This window comes from Thunnus maccoyii, chromosome 4 (assembly GCF_910596095.1).
Source record: "Thunnus maccoyii chromosome 4, fThuMac1.1, whole genome shotgun sequence".
Lineage (NCBI taxonomy): Eukaryota > Metazoa > Chordata > Actinopteri > Scombriformes > Scombridae > Thunnus > Thunnus maccoyii.
This window is the reverse complement of record NC_056536.1, coordinates 25,313,876-25,337,713: the sequence shown is the minus strand read 5'-3', so window position 1 is coordinate 25,337,713 and position 23,838 is coordinate 25,313,876. Positions and strand designations below refer to the sequence as shown.

Sequence of the window (23,838 nt, the reverse complement as noted above, 5' to 3'; positions counted from 1 at the left end):
TAGATGACAGCACTGTCTAACCAATTAGCTTGTGAAAAAATAAAGCAATATTCCCAACTCCATATCGCAAGGATGTGGACTGTCCCTTCCTGTTTTAGTGCCGAGAGCCACCGTACCGACTCACACTGGAGCAGGAACACAGGCAGTCATAACGCGATTATGTCTGGATTTTCGCAGTGTTTGTCCAACACACGGAGTTGTATTTTCCATCGTGGGCTATACAGGTTTATTTATTAGTGGACGCTGTTATGTTATTCTATGGGTAGCTGGTAACATAGCAGGCCTGTTTATTGCGCTGCCAACCCTTGTTCCTTTCCTGTGTCAATGATTGTCCTCCCCTCACTCTCATGGCGGAGACTAAAATAATATATCACATAGACGAGGAGGAGACTCCTTATCTGGTCAAGCTGTCCGTTTCTCCAGAGAAAGTCACCTTAGCGGATTTTAAAAATGTCCTCAACAATCGACCGGTCAACAGCTACAAATTCTTCTTCAAATCGATGGACCAGGATTTTGGGTAAGTGGCCGCCGTCGGTGATTATTATTATTAGCCTGTTCGTCTGGCTTGACTCGCTATTTATTGTTGCAGTCCGCTTATTACAGGCCGTGATAGGCAACATCAAACGATGCTGGCTGCAACATTGTTACATGTGTGTAAAGTAGTGCCGTGTCTGTTTCCATGCTCCTGGCACCTGCTCATTATTACAGGCTATCCTGTGCGCAGTGGAGGAGACACATGAGTGTTTGAAGTGATACCAGATCTGTCCACAGTCTTAATGACGCAGCCCTGCATGTATTACACAGAGTCGGACCCCTGCTCCCCCCACATTCATGTATATTTATTCTAATATGTTAACCATGTGGAGTATACATGTCAGGGTAATGTTGAGAAAGCGTCCACATGTTCAAGTTCTCAGGTTTCATATTGTTTTGTTTGTGCTTTATTGTTGCATGTGTTTTTCCAGTATGGATTATAAGTAGATGACCAGTTAAAAATACATATATATATTATTTTCACCCACTTGTAGAAGCCCAGGATGATATATTTCTTTACAGACACACACAAACACACACAATGGACTGCAGGTGAATCCCAAGGGAATATGGCAACCACGAGTCAGTAATTGTGACTATTAGGTGTGCAGTCATGTAACCACCTTTTACATTTAATATGCCCCCGAGGAGGAGATCCGCCAAACACGACTACATACAGTTTGACACCGTATTAAAGACTGTGTTATTACAATGATGCTGAACTTGGAAGTTTTCAAACATACTAATTATAAATGCTGGAAGGGGTAATTATGTTTGCCCACCCCGTCACATCCCCACAGCCCACTGGCCATTTGGACATATATGTAGATGTATGATGTCCAGTTTTGTCATGTTAGAGATAGAGAAGTAAAGTGAGTGATTAAACTTACAGGCATATTTTAACTGCCGATGATGTGATAGGATTGTAAGATTTTCATAATTCACTGCAAGTCACGTGAAAGAAGTTTCTCACTGATGATAGAAATGTGAACTCATTTAGCAGAATGTGTCTATGTCCCTGTTTAATGTAACACATTTATTTATTTTTATGGTGATTTTTACCCCAGAAAGCCACAGGAACCACGGTACCTCCTCTATCTACTGGATGCTGGACGTTATGAATTATAGAAATATTTCCTCCCTCTTTCTCTCCTTTTATTTCTGTCTCTGTTCCTCTCTTTGTAAATCCCTTCCTGATTTTCAGGAGTTACACCAGGTTTACATAGCTCTGTAGATACAGGCTCTCTGATGGAGCCTTTACTTTTCTTCAGCTCTTGGTCACAGAGATCTACTTGTATCACGCCTCTGCTGAGGATGACATATTTGTGTCAGCGCCTGTTTCTCATTCCACAGTGAGTAGTCATACATTGGCCCACACACATTAACATCTAGCACTGTAATCGCAAACATGATTGGAGGAAATGCAGAGGCAGGCAGTGTCAATAGAGCCAAACGTCATACATTTCCACTGCAGCCTGACCTTGTGAGGGAAACTGGCTCTTCCTGGTGGCAGGCAAGGCTTGGTGCGCTGCTTTGTCCCCAGCCCCGGCTTCCTGCCTCTCTTGCACTGCAAGCCGGTCTGCTCACTGGGCCTCAGGTGATCGACAAGCAGATAATGGAAACAAACAAAGCATGTTTGCTCTCTCCATATGGAGACATAGCTCCATGTTGCTGAACACACTGCTACAGTAGGCTGACTGGCCCCTGCACGTGCATCAACAAAGCATGTTAAATTAGGCTGTGAATTGGACATTGTTAAACGACTGTGTTTCCACATAGGGCTGTTATACACTGATTAAAAAGGCGTCTCCATGAGCATTCCAGCCTTTGAGTTAAGGTTGGATATTCAGGCTCTGTGAATGCCGTATGGTATTGGCACAGTATGGAAGCAAAGCCAGTCAAAGACACAGAGGATAGCAGTGCTTTGTGGTAGCCATGCTGGCTGTACTGCATAGGCACAGACAGTATGGTTGCTGGAGAATTAGCAAGGGAGGAATAAGACTGCTGAGCAGAGAGGGAAAACATCAAATCCCTTGCAGTTATAGACAGTGTTTGAAATGTAAATGAGCAGTCAGTGCAAGGTCCTCTGTAGTAGACCCCCTGCTGTGCAGGAAAAACCAGCCATTTTCTTATGGGATTGCTGAACTACATTTGTGCCGGCCATATCAGCTGTCCAAGCAACGGCCACACAAATTCGATAAACGCTTTCCCCCGACAAACGCCCCGGCATACCCCTTTACCGCAGTGAACATGTCATTTCAGTTTGCCTTTGGACTCGTATGTAACCATGGGCTGTGGCATTTCCGCTCGCACGACAGAGCGCAGCAAATTAAAAGATGATTGTTCTTTGTGCACGTTTTTTTTTTTTTTTTCATAATGTTCATTCATTCATCAATATTCATAAGACAGGAAGCTAATTGAGGCTGGGTTGTTTTGAAGCAACCCACTTGGCTTTTTCAGAGACTTCAAGGTGATGATATGGCGTTTTGTCATTGCCAGTGGTGGCAAGTGGGTTTGAGACCTCACTATAATGCAAGTCACAGAGGCACTCTGGAGCTGAGGAAGCAGCCAAGCTGAAGGTCTGAAAGAAACAGTCTTGTTTGTGCCTCAGAAAACAGGGGGCTGGTAGGGGGATCTTTCCTCTGCTGAGGAAGTGATGCTGAGCCCCTGTAGTTTGTAGTTAGAGGACGGAAATCTGCAGCTTTTTGCACAAATGCACCACTGCCATACCTCACTTTTTTTTTCTTTTTTTTTTTAACTGTTTGAGGATTGTGGCAGGTTTGAAGGTTATACTGCACTTGGGTATCATAGCTTTAACAACAATGCTCTTACTGTGATAGTGACATTATGAATGGAAAACTATACACGTCTGAACATTATTATTATTGTGGTGTGAAAATCACATGATGACAGTATTAAACGTGCCAACAACAGGATGCATGCTATTCCTAAGTGTTTTCCAGATTGTTAAAGTTTAAATAACTGAGTCATACTGTGTCATATTGAAGTCTTGTATTTGACCACAAATATTTTGCTTCCCTGTTTATAGTATCATTAGCATCAGCCTACGAATGTCCTTGGACTGTTGTCCGGTCTTGGCTGGCTTCTCCTGCCCCTGGTTTCTGGTTTAGGCTGTAACTACCCAGCCCTCCTCTGTCTCTCAGAGCATAAACAAACACTTCTAATCTTCCCCAGCTACACAAATATCCCTAGCAGTGGAATATTCGGCGATCACCAGGGTAAATCTTGTGTCATTATCCTGTGAAATCTGTTAAGACCTATTTAAGCTGTCAGCTCTAAGAAGTCAGATCTGTGACAGCAGCCCACACCAGACGCTTCTCTAAACAGGGCTTACGGTTTGTATGCGTGTGAGTGTGTGTGTGTCTGTGCCTGTTAAAAGTTCAGGAGTGGAACTAACACTGCTCCTGATATCAGATGGAAGCTAAAAAAGAATGCAGGCCATGCTGATTTTACCACATGTTACAGACGTCATCTGTTATCATTAGAATTGTTTCTTGGCTCTTCTGGTTACACTTCTTGTAACAGACAAAGGGGATTTATTTTGCATGACAGTGCTTTCAGTAACCATAAAAATACAGTTGCGTTGGTGAAATATGTGTGTGCGCAAGTGGAACAGTCAACACGACTCCTGTCAAACATGAGGAAGAAGCGTAGCTGATATTTTATTTGTGCGGGCCACTCCCACATCCTCACAAGTCACCTTACAGCTGGTTATGCAGCTTGAGAGAGAGAGAGAGGATGCAAACACTTCCTACCTAACAAGCAGCCGGCAGAGTCAGCCCTCGCCTCCCTCCCTTTTCCTCCCTGAGGTGGAACAGGCCACAGCAGCAGACTCTGTGGTCGTCAGTTCCAGCCACAAGGCTACGTTATCTCCGTCCACCACTCCCTGCAATACAGCTCCCACAGCAGCAGCGCGCACAAAAACACAACTAGCTTGGCTAATCATTTCAGTTGCAGGGAAGCTCTGGCAAACAACGACGGGGAGAAAAAAAAAAAAAGCTATAAAGTAGCTGTCAGAGACACCCCTGCATAAAATCTTCTTAGGCTTTTCCTGCTGCTCTCGTGTCGTGCCTCTTTCTTTTCATGTTCCATGTTCAAAGCCAAAAAGCTAATGTGAGATCTCCACAGTTTCAGAAATGTTTGGTTGTACCGATTCATGGAAAAGCCGTAGCCACAAAAAAAAAAAAACATACATAAAGACATACAGGGAGTTATAATGGAAACTGGTGAATATATCAGGGTGCTTTAGCCCCATGTGTGTCAGTGTGTAAGGTGTAAGCCAGCTCATCTCCTGCCCCTCGGCTAGCTCCGGGCTTGATCTACTTGACACAAGTCTAGCAGGTGTGGTGACTGGGGGCTGCTGAACTATGTCCCAGAGGGTCAAAGGGTAACTGGAAGGTATTTTTGTAGGGAATTTACAGCCAAAGACGAACATACTGAGGGAGCCTCACACACAAGATGTCTCTATTAATACACTCTCCTGTGCCTTGACGCCTTGTTGTCGCAGCTCCGAGGCTTTTCATACCCGCACAAATGCACATAAAACATACCTATCTACCTACCTACGATGGATGATTGTGACACCTGCACAGGTTAACTATTAGATCCATTCATTAGTGACTTATGGCCCAGGTTATTGCCAGATTAAGCAGCCCTAATCACATGGATGGACGAAATGTAGAAAAAGACTGAGAGTGGCATCATCAAGCTTAACCGTGCTAGCAAGGGTGCAAAGCTGGTTGAAAAGCCATGTGGAAAATGTGACTTACAAAGCGTGAATGTCTCTCAGTATGTGTAGGCAGGGAAGGGAAGTGTCTCCAGGCTATACAGCATTGTGTTGTTGAGCTGACTGTGTCCTTTAACCTGACTGTATCTGTCTGCCTTGTTCCCCAGGGTCGTCAAAGAGGAGATTTCCGACGATAACGCCAAGCTGCCCTGCTTCAACGGGAGAGTAGTGTCCTGGGTAAGTGAGATGGATAATGTACCTGTGCTAACCCCTCTCTCCTGCCTGCATACCTGGCTGTAAAGCCTCAGCTCTAAGCAAAGATATGTGGAGCACTCATAGATCATGCAAATGTAGCCATGTAACGCCTCCACAGTGCTTTTGAAACACTCTTCTCCTTGATCTTACTGTTCAGCTGTATTTTATAGGTGTGAGTAATTCCATTAGATTTTAAAGTTGTTACAAAATACAATCAGAGGTGTCTGCGTTTGACTACTAAAACAAGATATCATACCATCAGTGCAATCTATCTATTGACTTCTGTAGCTTTATAGTGTTTTGTGATTATGGAAGATAAACAGTGTTGTGAGCTCAAGTGTCCCTTCAGGGATAATAAAGCATGTTAAATTAAATCAATCTGTCATGTTAGAGGAGGATTTACACCTTAATCGTTGGTCTATCATATGTGACAGAAGACACAGGTTAATGCTCTAGCTTTAAATATTGATGGAAGAGGAAGGATAAATTACAGGCTGCACATTTAATCTACATAGTGGCTGTTTGTCTGCCTTTTTTTTAAATCCAGTATATAAATGTTACACTTTATTGATCCCAGTAATGAAAATCATTAGTTTGCATGCATCCCTCCACAGTGAGGTCAGAAGTCAGAATCGGTCACACAGTAGTGGCTGTAGAGTTGTTAGCGACCGTCTTGCTCAATAACACTTAAGCAGTGTCGATACTATCTAACAGCAGGGCTTGAAGACTCTACCAAACCACGCTGCTGCTCAACAACCGGGTCGCTCAAATTGATGCATCTTCCAGAATTCACCAGAATTACTCTGTGCACTAAACTAGTGGTTCCTGTTTTCTTTAAACCAGAGCATTCCTGTTTTTTTGTCACTATAGATGATTCACAAAGATGGTGATGAAGTCGGTTTCAGTGTTTTTCATTTCATATTTTTAACATTTGCATTCAGTTTTACACAATAACACTGTTCATAAACGTATATAAGGAGCCTGTAATGTAATTAGCAGAAATATACAGTTGTGTTTGTTTAGGTGTATTTAGGCTACTTCAACCAATATATAGTTCTTGTTAATTAAAAGTATTAGTATCGGAAATATGCACCATGGTATTACTTGGTATTGGGAGAACAAATACCAGTAGATTGGCTGAGGAGTGCTGCTTCACAAATGCAGGTATCAAAAAACAAAACATATCATGAGACCAAAAAAAGGAAGAGAGAGTTTAGACTTGTACTTTGCTTTGTTATCAGTAAGTCATAACCAAAAAAAAAAACAAGACACACTGCTGTGCAAAAGTTAAAAAGTCTTAAATAAATGGGCTTAGCGCCTAGCCTACGCATTTCAACCAGGTCTTCTTCAGGGCATGTAAAAACAAGAGACAGCTCACGGATGCACCAAGGCTGGTGGTAATTACTTGGTATTGGATTGGAAAATGGAAAATGTGACCACCCCTTCATTAGCATTTCTTTGTTTACAGTGACAAATCTTTACATCATTATACCTGGCTGCTTAAAAGCATGTTGTGTGACAACTACTATGGCAAAGCATGAGCTATTCAGCATTTTAAGCTGCAGTATAAGCTTGCAAACAAATTCAAAATGTACTTAGCATCAATCTAAATGTTCATCATTTTGTAATGTGTTGGAACATTGTTAAAAACATGCAATAAAAATAGAAGTGAGCAAATCTTGTTGCATCCTTAAGGCATCGCAGTACACCCACCTTTGCTGTTAAATCAAGGATAAATTGCTTAAACAGACTAGAGAAACCTAAGAAACATTCTATTGTAAATGTGGCTGATTCAATTTTTTTTTTTTTTTTGCAAATGTACACTATGGAAAGTATGTAGGGAGGCAATACTGACCATATTAAGTGGATCGATATCAACCAGACATGATGGATCAACATTAAATGCAGTTTCTTCATCAATCATCATAAATTTCAGTGTTTCCACTCTCTGTTATATTCATTAAATCTTGATAAGTTGTCCACAGATCTACAGCAACCCCTGCCCTCATGTTACCTCATGGAACATAATCCTATGAGCTCTGCACAGTATAGAGAATTCAAATCAGGAAAAAGACAGCACTGGTATCGGGATTGGTAGCTGGTATCGGGAGGAAAAAAAGTCGGATCGATGAGTCCCAAAAAGTATGGAGGTATTTCTCAGGCAGCTTTCCATAAAACTGGAGAGCCAAGAAGCAGAGAAAAATCTGCTCATTCTTAATGTGTTTCAAACAGAAAGCCAGTCAACAGACAGACACAGAAGATGATAGAGAGTGCAGAAATACTTTCAGTCTTTGAAATGGAGCAAAAAAAAGTAGCCCACAGGGTTCATTTAGAAATCTAGTGGCACTATAGTGACACCTGTGAATCCCGATGCTCGCGTTACAATAATGCAATACAATTGTTGGTCTGTGCACGGCTGCCTGGTTTAACTTTCATTATTCTGGCTCGGATGAAAGGAGACTCGCTGTATCTATGGGTCATTGTACATCATCCTCTGTACTGACACGCAACCGTGTAAAAGCAGTGTGCTCTTTTAAGTTTCTATGTCGCTCCCTGTATTTCTCAAGTTGTTTATGCATAGCCACCAGTCATCTCTAGGCCTCTTTGCTGCATCTCATATCATATTCCTTCCTTATGTGCGCTGGTACACAAGATGTGTCTCTCTCTGCGGTGCCAACATGACTATATGTGTTTGTCTTTGAGTGTTGTGGAGTCTGCTGCGGTTGCTTTTGATCTCCTCTCTCCACACTATGGGGTCTATATCATTTGACACAATATTTATTATTGTTTGTGTTTCTCTCTAAGCTGATATATCTGCTCTATCTGAAATCTTTTCTTCACTCCAACCTCTCTTTCAGTTGGTGCTAGCAGAGAGCGCCCACTCTGATGGAGGATCTCAGTGCACAGAAAGCCATCCCGAGCTGCCCCCTCCTCTGGAGAGAACAGGGGGCATCGGAGACTCCCGGCCCCCCTCCTTCCAGTAAGTAGGCTGATTATTGCTTGTCGTATATGCACGATTACACACACACAGGCATGTAGGCAGACGTACTCGAGCACACAATCCTGTGCACCGCGCGACCTTTTTATTTCACAGCACGCCATATGTGCTAATCAGAGTACGGATAGCTCATCCGAGACGTTCATCATCATCCAAGGCTCGTATAGGAGGTGTAGGTGGTATACGCCTGCGTGTGAATGTGGCATGAGAAGTGTGCTAAAGCTTAAGTGTGGGAACATACATGGGTGTGAGTAGTTTTCCCACTTGCGTGTATGATCCCTGCCGCCCACCCAGCCGTTGAGTGTAGCGTTAGTCCGCTCATATATGTAGAAATGATGCGTACGCTGCCAGTGCTGCTTGATTCTTGAAATAGCCTTCACAGCATAAACATCTTCAGGCAAATGCTGGCGCTCAGTGAGGCGCATTGTATTCATTCACTCAGAGCATTCATCCATACTCGCTTAATAAAGGCACATGCGGCCCGAAAACACATCGGTGCCTAAAAGCTCAGAAATGGAGAGTTTCTCGACAGCCTGATGACAAATACCTGAGCCCAGACTTTGACTTCAAACAGGCAGATTGGAGAATATCACTGCACTTGCTGAGGAGAGGTCCCGAGCTAAATATAGCTAGAAGGGCTGGGAGCAGTGGGGGCAAGGGTTGTTGCCATTACAGCGCTGGAGCAATATGGCTGAGGCTCTATATTGAGAACATGCAATCTGTCATGTCTCAGTGTATCTCTTTATCCTGTGTTTGACATCTCAGCTCGCTTTTGCCCTCTATGGGCTGCTCCCTGCTGTTTGGCTGTCAGCTGTCCTGATGATTTTATTGTTCCCAGTCAGCTTTCACAAGGACTACTGCCACCTTGTGGATCAAAACGACAGAGTACCGACCCCACGTCATTTCCCCCCACCCTCTCTCACTCACTCTCCCTTTCTCTTTCCCTCTTTGAGTCAGACAGGCAGGCCTTTCTCTCAGAGAAACAGCATGGTGAATTCCCTATAGCGAACCTCCTCTCTTTCTGAAATGAATCCAGTCTTCCAACCCTTTACCGCTCTCTGTAAATAGCTAGAATATTATTACCACTTCATTTTCTCTTTGTGCTTTATTCATGCATTTCATGTGTTTGTCAGCGTGAATGGGTCTATTTGATGAGCTCACAGAATAGGTGTTTTGGGCTGAGAATGGACACAACTGATGTGCTTCTGCCTGGTAATCCGGATTAACGGACATTAAAAGCACCCATCTCCATTTCCCAAGAGGGAGGGAGACGCGATTGGCAGAAAAGGGGGTGGGGGGGGGGAGTTGAAAGGGGGTTGCATTTGTTCACAGCTGCAGCCTAGCGCCTTGGATAATCTCCCCCCCGGATCAACAGACCTGCTACGCGGCTGGTCAGCAGCCACCGACAGCCTGACAGACAGACAGACAGACAGACAGACAGACACCGCAAACATCAAATCATTACACAGCTTCCCTATAGCGACTAATAAAAATGTATCTAAACTATGCATCCTCAGTGATATTTGCATACGTGCACTGACCTGTGCTGGTGAAGCTCAGCCCAGGTGCGCCCATTAGTGCTCCGTAGCAGAAGCGTGTAAGCATGCCTCATTGAGCACTTCATCCCGCTGAGTGAACACAGCAGACACAGCGTCCTGTCTGCTCTTGTGTTTTTAATTTGCATCGATCATCCCTACGTCGCCGCCGAGGTGTGTAGGAACATTGTTTTTTAAACACGGTAGGATGATGTTTGTGCACATGTTTGTTGTTTTTCATGCATCTTTTCTTCTGTTTATACACTCTGAATATGACACTTTGTATTGGAGCATGTGCATGAACGCATGAAAGCGCCTGCATGCGAGCGCAATTATTTATGCAGGTGTAAAGTACGTGTTGCGTACATGCCTAAGTGCGTGTGAGAGACTGACAGGATTGAGTAGAGTTCTCACTGGCCTCAAGTTTCATAGGTGCCCGGTGGCTGTGTAAGTCCCTTAACCCCGGTGCCTGAGGCCACGGTGTCTCCAGCCCTCTGACAGAATAGCAATCTGCTCTCCAGAACCCCCAGACCCCGAGTGAACAGGCCCGCTCGCTGCTCAGCCCACACCTGATCTACCACTTCTCGCTTTTTTTTTTTATGTGATCTGTCATTCTCTCCTCTCTGTCTCTCTCCCAATCATGCTCCAGGCACCATCTGGGCTTTCAATAGGTCTCATTAATGCCAGTATTGTCCAGAATGGCTCCCTCTCAGGGTATCTGGTCATTAATGACACTTAGTGAAAAACACATCACATACCGCAGAACAATGAAACTGCTATTTTGGCCAGAGGGATTGAATTTGAAACAGTGTCATAATATGAGTTGCATATTCCCCTAAGGCTAAATGGCAGGCAAACAGATATTATAACAGACAGTATATTGTAGCTGGGATTATATTCAGGAGAGATGGTCACAAGCTGGCTAGAGAATTAATTTGAAAGAGTTTCTGTATGAGAGAGAGAGAGAGTGTGTGTGTGTGTGCGTGTGTGTTTCGTACATCATTATGAATCCGACTGAAGTTTTCCGACGTGTGTGTTGCAGTGCCAACGCAGTGAGCAGTCGTGATGGCCTGGACACCGAGACGGGTACAGAGTCCCTCCTGAGCCACCGCAGAGAGCGCGAGAGAGAGCGCGCGCGGAGGAGAGCTCGAGAAACAGAGCGTGAGTACTATCAGCGAGGAACAGATGGATCCTAAAAATGCAATTATCTTGTCATTTCGAAGTTATTACATTTCACTGCCTCTTACTCAACACTTACTTCCCCGCTCTGCTCAAGTCACTCAAAAAAAAAAAAAAAAAAAGGTGGACACGTACAAAAAAAAAAAAAGACCCCCAGGGATCACATGGTGAATATTGAACTTGAGCTACGTGTGAGACCGAGAAACACATAGATATCCAAATTCTCGGAAGAGTGAAGAAAGTCAAAAATGACACCGCATGTCAAAGACCGATACTGGAATTCGCTGTCTTGCCCAATAATTGTCCTTCTTCTGTTTCCTGTGTGCGCCTCAGGTTTACGGTCAGAGGCTGTTTTCCACTCGGCAGTCAGACTCCGATCTTGCAGGATGATTATACCCTGTCAGAGGACATTAGTGTTGTGTGAAATATCAGAGGAAAATCTGTTGCTGCTGCTATTGTTGACATATTAATGTCGACATCGATGCTCTACCTGGAAAAGCAATTTGTTAGGATCTCGATTTTAAAAGCCCCCAAGAACTTTTATCAAGTGCAAAAACATCTGCTTTATTGTTCAGCTCGCTGAGGTGTTTTGGCACTCGACTGCAGTCAATTCAATGAAGATCACTTTGGTAGGGGCAGGGCGGCTTCCTCTCCTCTACGGTCTCTATGTTTTTAATAAGAAAGCTTTGCTAGGCAACATCACATGTCTGCACCGTCCACGACGAGAAAACAGGGTTTACTGGTGCTGCAGGAGAAGGTGGGTTTTTGTTATCAGCGTAATCATACCCGCGATGTTTGGAGATATCCACTCCGTTCTGTTCATGTTCTTGTCACACAGACGTTTTGAGATGAGTTTGTGTTTTTATGGCAGGAAGTAATAAACCCGCAGCTCCTAATGCTTGTAGTCTGCTGTTGTTTTTATGCGTACAGCAAAGCCAGTCTCTCCTCCCCATGTCCTGTCTTCACAGCAAACCTGGCATCCTGAGCTCAAGGCTCATTAACCAAATACTCATTAATTTATGTGTTGCAATTAGTATCACAGAGTACAGCATCAGGTTATGGTTGTGGAAGATTTGTAACTGTCTTTCATGCTGGAAACAGATTTGACTTTATCATAGCAGAATAACCGCACAGTCGTATCCATTGATTTCATTGTGATCTCATTCTTGTGTATCTTGTGCTCTTGATTTGGCTCAAGACGTATCGTTGGCACTCACTATGCCGGATCCACTGCTGCTAGCTTCCAGCCGCACATCTGTTGTTTTGTGTATGATTCGGAAATACCTCATGACTAATGAACTTTGCGTCTGTCCTCTATCCTCCTCTGTGTTTACTGACTTCAACACGAATCAGACACCTATTGCAGAACAGAGAATTAGAGCAGGTCATGTATTCCTCCCCCCACCCACACACACACACACACCCACACACACACACACACACACACACACACACACACACACACACACACACACACACACACACGTGTCTCTTTCTCTGTTTCTTCACCTCGTGTCTTCTTGTCTGTTAGTTTGTTAGCTCTAATTAAGTGAAACCATCAGGGGAATCGGGTGTGTCCCTCATGGTCTACAAGCAGTTTGGTGGCTCATAAATCTAGCCGGCAAGACCCAATAAAATCCAATTCAATTTAGCTGTGGTGGCGCAGCGGTTGCTGTCGCAGTCATACGGTCTGGATGTAACGACATATGAAGAAGGAACCAGTATCCCTGCGTCTTTACCTCACTGCCCGCAGCATCCGCAGCAGGAATTTCCCTGTCACCTTATACACACGCTTCAAGTGATTCTGCCTCAGTGTGAATGCTAGCTGTTTTTACAATGATCAGTTAAAGTGTTCAACCCTTGTAAACATATCCCCTCTTATTTTCAGTCTGCGCTGTAGCGTTTGAGATTGAATGGATGAATAATGCAGCAGTTGAACATTTTAGGAGGGTGAACAGGTGTAGGACCCCGAGGGCAGCTGAAGTTATGGGATATGATCTGTTCCAAGGCCACCAGGTGCTCCGTATCTTAACCTGTTGTAAGACAAGACTCCCAATATTCAGTTATAACATTGTAGCAGGGAACATTTAATACCCTACGTTGCATTAAGCATTATGCCGTGCAGCACTGCCAGGATTTCAAGGTTGAGGTCAAAAAAGACATGGTTAAGCCAAAGCACTTATGTTTGTATTAAAGTATTAGCACAAAGCACAAAAACAGCTGGTGAACTTAAACTCTCCTCTGAAATGAAAAGTATCGTGAAATTCATTTTTGTGATGCCGATGAAAGCGTTCGGCCTTTTAATAACCCTGATGGGTGTTTTCACCTGAGGCAGAGATGGGAGTGGACAGCACATCATCTCAAATCTCATATTATGTCTCTCTGTTTTGGAGAATACCGTCGTCTGATTGGTCAGGGACAGATTAGCAGTCATTCTATAGCTGCGTGCCATTGGGAGGAAGGGAGGAGGCAATACTTTCTCCTGACTCTCAGCTCACTTTCCCTTTGCATCGGATGAAGGCAGACTGTCGGCTGTGGTGAGAGGGATTTGTCGTATAACTGTGTGTCTTTTGATATGACTTTTGAATTATATTAGATGATACATGTGGTTAGATTTTTTTTTTTGTGGTTACCTTAATGCAGCTCATTATTCAAGTCATTCTGGTGTAATTATGGAAAGTTGAACAATAAGTACTCTTGCTTTGCAGTGAGGAGACAGTTATACTGTACATGTTATGAGCTTTTATAGGGTGATAACCACCAATGGAGACTTTTAACTTTTATCACATTGTGGGTTGTGTATGTATTCTTAGATCATTAATACAACATTAAACACTACATGCATTTTTTTTACAACCAGTTTATAATATAAAATGTCACAACCTTTGAAAAGGTCACGACTGCATTGTGTCCAGTTTCACTTGTCTAACCAAAAAGTCATTTGACACTGCTGTTGAGTCATAGCAGTCACTCACTTACTTCTTACTTGCTACTCTTTGTAGAGCATGTTTATGCTTATTCCCTATTTTTGTCACTGCCTCTATTGTAGATAAGCTGTGAAGCCTGTCATCGGCCAGCCAGTGGGCAGAGACTGTCTGGGGCTCAGGCTGGGTTTTAGAGAGCGACTAGCACAGACGGAGCCGAGCACAAAGTCACAGATTTCAGTCTGGCTTGGTGAACCCGCATACTTGTCCTTTTTTTTGTTTTGTTTTTTCTGCTATGGCAGTCTTCGGAGCGTGGGAGGAAGTATTTGTGTGAATCCTGACAGTGGATGTCCCTCTGCTGATTGAGTGCTTATATGCTGTAGCTCAGCTTTCATAAAAGCAGCTTTTTGGGGCGGAACTAGCAATGGGAACTACCACATTGCTGGAATGTTTTGCTTGCTCTCGGCGAATACGCTCTCTGCCACGCCCTCTTCGCCTTATGAGACCTTTCCAACCAATCCGCTGTTATCCTGAGACAGCACCACCTCACTGGCAATGTACGTATGGAGATGGACAGGGGTAGTCATGAGAGTTGTCTTATCTGTCTGGTAGGAAGTATATTCATGTAGATGTGTGTACAGTAAGACACTGTGTTGAAAATAAATCTCAAGTATTTTTCCTCAACAATTTCTAACTTTTTCATGTAAATAACTGTTGATGCTTTATCTGTCATTACTTCCACTCACTTAAATCACACTTCTGTTTTTCAGTTCATGTCGGTATCAAAGGTTAATGCTCCTCTGTTGTTTCTGTCACTGTCGCTCAGATAACTATGATCTTTTTTGCAATACTGCCAATCTCAGTAACTCTGACTTTCCACCCCTCCTGGTTGCTCTCTCTCCCTCTGATCTGACCCCGCGCTCAGCAACGTTAACCTCCCATCTGACTCACTGCTGCTCTGCTCTTTCTCTCACCAGTCCCTCGCATCAACGGCCACTCTAAATCAGAGCGCACTGCAAGGGACTCGGCCATGGGTTATGACAGCGCCTCGGTAATGAGCAGCGAGCTGGAGTCCAGCTCGTTTGTTGACAGTGAGGAAGATGAAGATGCTAGCAGGTAACATACTACGCTCACATCAAAATGTGTCTCTGATACATCAAAACACTTAAAGCAGTAGCTTTTGTTTATTTCTGAAGCAACAGTTTCTTATTTCTTATTTAATTTATTATTTATTTCATTTATCTGAAGATTAAAATGTTAATTTATTCTCAAGACTTTTTTTTTGAGACTCTATTCTTGAGCTTTTTTCTTGAACATGATATATTTTTGAATCAGTTCTGGCTGATACAGGAGTGTATTACATATTGAGTTACTAATTGGCAATTTTCAATTAGCAGTATACGTACTGTATGTCAGATCTAACAGAGTTTTGACAGTAGACTTACTCAATATAAAAAATATTTTTTGGACACCCTGCACTCTTTTCTTATTCTTATCATATTTTTATCTCCTCTCTCTTCCTTTCCATGTCCTTATTTTTCCTCCTTCTCTCTGTGTTTCAGGCTCAGTAGCTCCACAGAACAAAGTTCTTCATCACAGCTGATGCGCAGACACAAGCGCCGCCGACGGAGGCACAAAGTGGCTAAAATAGACCGGGTGAGCATCTCTAAGACACATCAACTCCCGTGCTGAGATTGAAATTGACACTGAGTGTGAGAAACAGATGAAAGAGCTGATTGATATAGACCTTTATAACGTGCCTCACTCATTGTATTGTCTCCCTGCTTCTCCAGTCTTCATCTTTCAGCAGTATCACAGACTCTACCATGAGCCTCAACATCATCACCGTCACACTTAATATGGGTAAAACTGATATTTCCATAACTGTCATTTATTTTAAAGAAATTTCCACACCAGAGTTTAATGTGTGATTTTTTTTCCATGCTTTCTCCCTGACAGAGAAGTACAACTTTTTGGGTATCAGTATTGTCGGTCAGAGTAATGACCGGGGAGACGGCGGCATCTACATCGGCTCTATCATGAAGGGAGGAGCTGTGGCTGCTGATGGCAGAATAGAGCCTGGAGACATGCTCCTCCAGGTACACTGACAGATCCGTCCAGTTTTACATTATGAATTGGTATCATCAGGAATTTAGTGGGGCTGCAAATAAGAATTATTTTTATTTTCCAGTAATTTTCAGGTTATTTATTTTAGATTTTTAGATGAATTGGTTTATAAAATATCAGAAAATACTGAAAAATGTAAGTTACCAAGGTGATATCAAGAATTTGTGTTGTTCAACCTTAATCCCAAATCTAAAGATTAGGGCTTCAACTAATGATTAATTTTCAATATCTCAATCAATTGATCAGTTGTTTGGTCTACAAAATGCCACAAAATGCCACAAAGTTTTGATCACCATTTCACAAAAGTCAGAGATGCAAACTCAAATGTCTTGTTTTGTCCCGATCAACAGTCAGCAACCACAAAATATTCTCATTTAAGAAGCTTGAACCAGAGTATTTCCACTGAATTTCCACATTTTTCTACATTCAAAATAGTTGCTGATTCATTTTCTGTCAATCCACTAATTGATTAATCGACAAATTGTTGCAGCTCTACTAAAGATATTCATTTTACTATCTTATAAGATAAAGAAAAACAGCGAATCCTCAATTTTGAGAAGCTGGAATTGGGGAATGTTTGACATATTTGCTTGAAAACAACGTAAAGGGTTAATCAATTATTAAAATAGTTATTAATCTGTGGATTAACTAATAATTGATTAAGTGACACATTGTTTCAGATCTACATTTTTGTGGTGAACACTTATATTCATGGCAAACCAGATATATTCAGTTTAGATATATTCATGTCATTACATCACTTTGGAGTTAGACAGAAACTGGCTGCTGCTGTCTGTACAGTTTGAAAGCTGAACGTGACACATAAGAAAATTACTGTATGTCTGTCTGGGGTTTCGTGACGTATTAATAACCACAACGCTCTACTCACTTCCGCTCCTAGACGCTTTTTTTAAAAGTTGTAAATCTGCCTCTCCTTTTCCTTCCTGTTATTGCCTCTTTGATCTCTGTGTGACACCGCCCACTATATCACACATGATGGCTGATAACAATTTCTGGTTACACAATATAAGTTTTATTTTGACTGTGTATCTAATAGAAAGCAGATTCAGATTTTCAGGCATCTTAAGGCCTAATGTGCACGAACACCTCTGCAGAGCTTCAAAATAATATTCCAGTCATTAAAATGCATCGTATATTTATGTATTTTGTTGTCTGTTGACCAGGTGAATGACGTCAACTTTGAGAACATGAGCAATGACGACGCCGTGAGAATCCTAAGAGAGATTGTCTCAAAAACAGGGTAAGAACAGTCAAAGCAGAACATACATCTTACTCAAACCAACTACTGAGCTTTGTGATTATTTTCGCTCTCTGTTGGAAAATTATCACATTGAGATAGTAATCTCACATTTCAGACTAACACATCAATCAGATAAGATGCTGTGTGTGCTTTTTAGTGACATGTGGTGACTTGTATTCAAGCTGAAAAACACTAAATGAGTTGATGATAGAGTTGAAAAAGTCAATCAATCAATCAATCAATCAATTTTTATTTATATAGCGCCATATCACAACAGAAGTCATCTCAAGGCACTTTTCACATAGAGCAGGTCAAGACAAAAAGTAAGGTTCTTAAATGTCAGTCACCAATCTCACACATCTGACAGCTTTGTGATACAAAGTAATGTGATTAGTAAGGTGTAGTAGACAGAAATCTGTTCACTCCTGTTTGTTGTATTATTTTGCTCAATGAAACTTTTCTTCTGTGTCTTTAGTCTTTAAAAAATTTGGATTTTCTGTTCTCTTCTCCAGTCCTATTAGTCTTACTGTTGCCAAATGTTGGGATCCGTCACCACGAAGCTACTTCACTATCCCTCGTGGTAAGACATACATTACTGCTATATTTCATTGACATATAAAATGTACATATTTTGCCATATCAAACTTATTGTTCCAGGTTTGAAGTTGTATCATTTATCAAAGTTGTCTCAACGTTCATTTGTTCAGCTGAGCCGGTGAGACCCATCGACCCCGCAGCCTGGATTTCACACACCACCGCCCTGACAGGACCTTACCCACACTACGGTAAATACCACCAACCGCCAGCTCCATCTATGAAACATCTATTTTTTTCCCAACTGTCATAATTATCACAAACTTACTGAATGTTAAGTTCCTGCTTGTCAATATTTTCTCACAATCTCTCCTCCCGTCTCAGAGTTTGATGACTTGCCTCTATCTACAAGTAAAACGGACATGGCAACCATCGTCAAGGTGATGCAGTTGCCCGACTCTGGCCTAGAGATTCGAGACAGAATGTGGTTGAAGATCACCATTGCTAATGCTGTTATCGGTAAGAAAGGCTGAGCTGTGTGGGCACGCACGAAACTGAGAGCAAAACTTTGTTTCACGTGAATTAAGAGTAGGGGTTTTTTTTTTTTTAAGTGATTTACTGTAACAAATGCTGGCAGGTTGGAGATCCACTCATATTTGTGGTATATGCATGATTAACCTCAGTGCTGTGTAAGTGGAATAATTTCCCATTTCCTCTTTTAAGACATTGCAACAGAGACGCATAAAGAAGTTAACTGGAATATTTGTTATCTCAAATCAAGTAATTTCTTTTTGGCAGTTAATCACTAAATACAAGAAATAGCATCAACCTAATTATTTTTTTTCAGTCACTTGCAACTCTGCAACACTTTTTTAACCACAAAATCTAAGTCTGATCCCTGAAAAGTATCAAGCATTTTGGAATTAAACCCACCAATTTTATTCAAAGTTCTTGCAACATTGTGCTGCTTGTCTAACTTTAGCCACTGTGGCCACTGTGGCTGTTGTGCATATCAATAGTATTTGTAGCATCTGTTCAACCCATTAGAGCAGGAGCCTACATGTCTGTCTCTATGTGTGTTTGTTGCTGTGTCAGGTGCTGACGTGGTGGACTGGCTTTACTCCAGAGTAGATGGATTCAAGGACAGGCGGGATGCAAGGAAGTACGCAAGCAGTCTGCTGAAACATGGCTATCTGAGACACACCGTCAATAAGATCACCTTCTCCGAACAGTGCTACTACACCTTCGGGGACCTCTGCCAAAGTATAGCCGCTTCTCTTAGTGTGTCAATGCAACTCCATGGGTTTTTTTTTTTATGAATAGAGGGTTTGTACTAAATCTTTCCCTCTCTGTTTCTGTTTTCTCTCCAATAAGACATGGCATCGCTCAATTTAAATGAGGGATCCAGCGGCGGAGGCTCTGAGCAGGACACTCTGGCACCGCTCCCTCCCACCAGCAACCCCTGGCCCCTGGGCGGGCAGCCATTCCCCTACCCTCCCTTTCCCTCCGCACCCCCCAGCTTCCCGCCAGGATACTCAGACCCTTGCCACAGTTTCCACAGTGGGAGTGCAGGCAGCCAGCACAGCGAGGGTGAGCAATGACAGGGAGGGGCATTTTCCATTTTATTAATTCATGTGATAATTTGACTCAATATGCAACATGACATTATCCCTAATCTAAGTATTCCTGGCATATGACGCCAGTATTAACAAGTGTCTGACTCATGCTAATGTTAGCTTTTCTGGCTTTCTGGGCAGGAAGTTGACATTGGATTGCATTTTTCATTCTGTGTATTCTAAAACGCGTCCTGTATTGTCAAGGTCAATCATGAGCATCTTGAGTCATGCAGCGGACAGCTCTGCAGTACTGGGTGTGTACACAAAAAAAAAATCCGATCAACCATGTGATTACAAATCTCAAGCTTGAAATAATCAACACCGAGTCCATCCCTCTCCATCAGTTCTCAAATGATCCTTTGTTTTCATCTTGAATCAAAACCGTGATAGTGCTTTGTGTTGCTACTGCATGGTTTTTGATATCTGCATTGAGGGAGAGTGGAAAACTGGGGGGTTTTTATACACATGTGGGTGGCTGTGATAGTGTGGTTGTAGTACACATTTCAAACCAGGCAGTCCAGACAGATAATGGTAAGTTACATGTTACCATCTATCAGTTTAATTCTCGTTGTTTTTAGTGATTCATCCAAACATCGTCATATCTTGCTTTCAGCCAGTCGTCACGCTTTCAGTTGGTGTATCTGCAACCTTTGAAACATGGAAGGACAGATAACAAAGAATAGCGTTGCATTTTTTTATTTATTAAAATTATAGTTTGTTTCTTTCGGCACTTCCCAAACAGGGATTCGTGGGTAATTATGTGTCTGCCTGCGTGTTTGAATGACTGCATGTGTGCATTTTTGAGGGGCAGTTTTCCCATAACGTGAAGATTTTTTTTTAAGTTAGATAACAAAGAAAGGACTAACAACAGGGTGTAACAGTAGCTATGGGCTCACAGGCCAGATATAGTACATTAGGTAGCTGGGAAGGGCTGGGTTGGGAGGTGTGTGTAATTCTGTTGTTCCCTCTGTTTCTGCTGGGCAACGGTAGACTGAAGGAGGAGGTAGTCCCAGGACACTGGGGGAACCGGTAAGCCTGCTAACCCCCCTCTCCTCCTCTGTTCCTCTCCTCTCTCTATCTTACCATTCATCCTCTCTTCAGTCTTATTCTTTTCCTCCTCTCTCTCTCTCCACCTATCATAGCTTTTTTTTTTTTTTTTTTTTTTTTTCCTCCGCCCGTCCCATGCGTCTCCCGTCATCCGTGTGTATCCTGTGTGTGACTCTCCTGACAGTCCATTCTCCCTCTGTGCACCTCTGGGCATGCATTCGTACTGTGCTGGGAGGTGCATGATGCAGGATGATCACTCTGAGGCTTGTGCTATCATTCTCACTGATAGGGGGCGCTCATGCACCACTTTACCCAGTACTGTTGGACTCATATGGAAGTGGAGACTTGGAATGTTTCATTAGGAAACAGTGTGGTACACCTCTATCAGTGTGTATTACCAGCATTGAGAAGTGAAACACTTTTTGAACAAAATTGACACTGTGAATATAAAAACTTGGTTACAAAAATCTGTCGTGTTATTCTGCATTATCCACAAAGTGCTGTGTAATAGCGTCTTTCTGATGCAGGTGTATCATGATACATTTATACTCTGTGAATGTTTCAGTGTTTGTATGAAGTCCATGGTATTAGTTAGTGGAACTTGGGGAAGAAACTTTGAGATAATCATGTTTGCCCTTGACCTTTGACTCTTGCTAGATTGCGTAAGAAAATGACATCTAGTCACACCTTAAACAAAGTGTGGTATTTATATGAATACATTTTACAGTATATTGAGCAAAAGAATATCTTTTGACTAATAACATGTTCGTGTGATGTATGGCGTCTGTTGCGGTTCAAGAAGGCTTCATTAAGCTTTTATAATATATTTTGTTTAACGTGTGACCATCTGCCTCCATATTAATCAGTAGCAAAACCAGCTGGTCTGAATCAGCTGTAACTCATGACTTGGAGCTGCTGACTGTGTATTTCTGATCATGTGCTTAGACTACTGTCAAGACCAAGCTAAAATATCAGCATTTTTTTTCCTCCCCCCTCTCAACAGGAAGCCGAAGCAGTGGATCCAACCCCAGCGCAGGCAAAGGTAGACGCTCCTCCCCACAGGAGAAGGTTCACAGGTCAACATGCAGCGAATCAGAGCCAGGTGTCCGTGGAGGGAGGCGCGGTGATAGGTCCGCCAGCCAAATGAGCCATCACAGCCATGCCGTCTCCAGTCACAGTCACGCCCGATCAAGTCTAAGTCACAGTCAGTCACACAGGAGCCACTCTCTCTCACAGAACAGCCATCCCTCTTTCACCTACAGTCACGCTCCCTTCACCCAGCCAGGGCCAGGCTCCTGTGCCCACAGCGAGCGAAGCCATGCCTCCTCCTACGGTCCCCCAGGCTTGCCTCCTCCATATTGTCTGGCCCGCCTGGCCCCTAAGACCTCAGTCAGCAGCAGCACACCACCTGGAGCCCCTCCTGGGAGAGAGTTAGCAGCCGTTCCTCCTGAGCTCACCGCCAGTCGCCAGTCCTTCCAGCATGCTATGGGCAATCCCTGTGAGTTCTTTGTTGACATAATGTGACAGGACAGTGCCTTTAAAACTCATCGAGCACAAAACAATTCTCCCTGAAACCCACTCAGCCCCTTCTCTCTTTCCTCTCAATCTTTTGTCTCTGACCGCCTCTAAATTCAGAATGTAGACACTGACTGGCCCACTACCTACCCCACTGCTATATGTCTATCCCTCTGATGTTTAAGCAAAGGAATATGGGCAGCAAGAGCACAACAGGAGGGATTGGTCTCACCACACAAGCACTGGTCCTCTGTGGCTGAAAACCCTCTTTTGTATTGACGTGACGTGTACAGTTTGTGAAACGTGAGTGGTATTCAATGTGGTGATTCTTTAAAGCTGCCACGCAGACATTCACGGGAATGTGTACTCTACCTAGGATATTTTCTGTTCTGCAAGACCTTTAAGCTGGCTGGGCCTGGATCTCAATCCCCCAGACCCAGACCACCGACTACATCTCGCACTTAGGAACATTTCTCTCGGCCTATAACTTGGACTGGATATCCTGACTCATGTCTGTGCATACTGATAAAACTTAGCACGTTACACCAAACGTCTGGCCCCGTGTCCTTCATGCTGTGGCATTGCCACTGGCTTATTTAGCTCTTACCTGCCAACTAGTAAAACGCTAACCTTGATCAGTTCACGATTGGTGGATTTCTTCAACTTCATAAGGGAGGCCCTGTAGCCAGCCATTAGTTTAACTAGGCTGCATATTGCATGACTGTCTCAACTGCTTTAAAGAAAAGAAATTTTATTAATAAATATTGTTTAAAGTATTACCATTATTGGGGGGAGGGGTCGCCTCTTGCCAATGTTCTAAAGGAAGAATCCATACACTGGATGATTTTTGTGATGTTATTTATGTGATCATGTTGCATTGATGGTGTCATACTTTGTCTACCACGGCTGACTGACAGACAATCAGACATCACCCTTTGTGAATCAGTGGCCAGTTACCACTGTCTTAGCTGTGCTTTGTCGAATGTATCATTATTCCTGTCAGTGATTGAACCCTGACATTCATAACACTTTGGTTAAAACACTTTTAAGTAAGCAAATCAACTTTGCAAACCGGATTGCAAACAGTGGACACCCACCACAGCTGTGAAAGCAAATTCAAAGGGTTGACATAAGGTAAACCAGCTTTGTCTTCTTCGTAGCGAGTGTGAGCTTCGATAAAAGTCAGTGCGATAAAAGCCAAAGCCTCACACTGTGTGGTGGATATTTACTTATGATGTAGAGGCCGTCTATGATGTAGATCTCTTCATGATATCAGACACTTCTCATTTTTTGACTACAAAGTGACTTCAAGGGGAATCCTGCTCATCAGATTCTGATACCCTTGCAAAACAATGGCAAACCCCTGTTGTATCTACCTAAAATATAGCTACAAGAGGGAAATAACACACACACTAGTTTTATGAGCACTTTTCCCATTTTGTCTCTCCCTCCCTTTAGTATGAAACACTGTTTGCAATCAAAGCTCTCTTTAATTTTGTTTCTTTACAAAAGAAGAATAAATTGTACATAGAAATTTATTATATATATGAATAAAAATATATATGT

At 42.8% G+C, this 23,838-nt stretch overlaps 1 protein-coding gene across 3 annotated transcripts; it reads left to right on the top strand.

The window, feature by feature from the left end:
• Positions 1 to 67: 67 nt before the first annotated feature.
• dvl1a (dishevelled segment polarity protein 1a) lies at positions 68 to 23,798 on the top strand. Of its 3 annotated transcripts, XM_042410037.1 has the most exons (15): positions 68 to 517; positions 5,449 to 5,518; positions 8,395 to 8,516; positions 11,112 to 11,230; positions 15,150 to 15,288; positions 15,735 to 15,828; positions 15,966 to 16,035; positions 16,132 to 16,271; positions 17,484 to 17,560; positions 18,073 to 18,140; positions 18,268 to 18,345; positions 18,479 to 18,613; positions 19,190 to 19,357; positions 19,469 to 19,684; positions 21,761 to 23,798. In XM_042410037.1, the coding sequence occupies exons 1-15, from the start codon at positions 348 to 350 to the stop codon at positions 22,279 to 22,281; spliced, it is 2,187 nt and encodes a 728-aa protein (XP_042265971.1). In that variant the 5' UTR covers positions 68 to 347; the 3' UTR covers positions 22,282 to 23,798. The 3 variants fall into 3 exon arrangements, with proteins under 3 accessions (XP_042265971.1, XP_042265973.1, XP_042265972.1); XM_042410039.1 differs by lacking the exons at positions 68 to 517; positions 11,112 to 11,230; XM_042410038.1 differs by lacking the exons at positions 68 to 517; positions 5,449 to 5,518; positions 8,395 to 8,516; positions 11,112 to 11,230 and adding an exon at positions 14,173 to 14,729.
• Positions 23,799 to 23,838: the final 40 nt, after the last annotated feature.

Coding starts and splice junctions, on each gene's coding strand:
- dvl1a (XM_042410037.1), top strand. CDS start 348: ATGGCGGAGACTAAAATAATATATCACATAGACGAGGAGGAGACTCCT. Junction 15,289..15,734: donor GAAGATGAAGATGCTAGCAG/GTAACATACTAC, acceptor TCTGTGTTTCAG/GCTCAGTAGCTCCACAGAAC. Junction 15,829..15,965: donor AAGTGGCTAAAATAGACCGG/GTGAGCATCTCT, acceptor CTGCTTCTCCAG/TCTTCATCTTTCAGCAGTAT.